The sequence below is a fragment of the Myotis brandtii genome, unplaced genomic scaffold, assembly GCF_000412655.1.
Source record: "Myotis brandtii unplaced genomic scaffold, ASM41265v1 scaffold357, whole genome shotgun sequence".
NCBI classification, from domain to species: Eukaryota; Metazoa; Chordata; class Mammalia; order Chiroptera; family Vespertilionidae; genus Myotis; species Myotis brandtii.
In genome coordinates, this window is record NW_005363729.1 from 981,397 (window position 1) to 981,721 (window position 325).

The following is a 325-nucleotide window of genomic DNA, read 5'->3' on the forward strand; positions in this document are numbered from 1 at the left end:
CTCGCTCCGGGCGGTGGAGGGACCCCCGCGCGGCCGAATCTCGAGGAGGATGGCAGCGGATAGAGCCCAGGCCCGGCGCCGGCATATCGTAGCAAGGAAACACTCACCATCTTGGGCGACAGGAGGAGAGAGAAAGGAAAGGGAATTGTGGGAAATATGTATTCGACCTCAGAGATCGCGAGAACTGGAGCCTGCGCGGGATTTCGAATTTAAAGCGACAGCACTTTTTTCGCGGTCCCTTGGGTAGGGGGCGGTGCCTAGAGCAGGGGGTGGGTCTGTGCGAGCGGAAGGGGCGTGGAGATGGCGGCGGGACGCTTCGGGTGCT

At 62.2% G+C, this 325-nt stretch overlaps 1 protein-coding gene across 2 annotated transcripts in view; it reads right to left on the bottom strand.

The window, feature by feature from the left end:
• Positions 1-195, bottom strand: part of RPL7A (ribosomal protein L7a) — a 3,279-nt gene extending 3,084 nt beyond the window's left edge. Inside the window, exon 1 of one of the 2 annotated variants that reach the window (XM_014544229.1) lies at positions 108-195. In XM_014544229.1, the coding sequence (XP_014399715.1) occupies positions 108-110 (3 nt within the window). In that variant the 5' untranslated portion in view covers positions 111-195. The remainder of the gene's footprint in view (positions 1-107) is intronic. The other variant, XM_005871791.2, reaches the window with a different exon arrangement.
• Between the last annotated feature and the right edge of the window lie 130 nt (positions 196-325).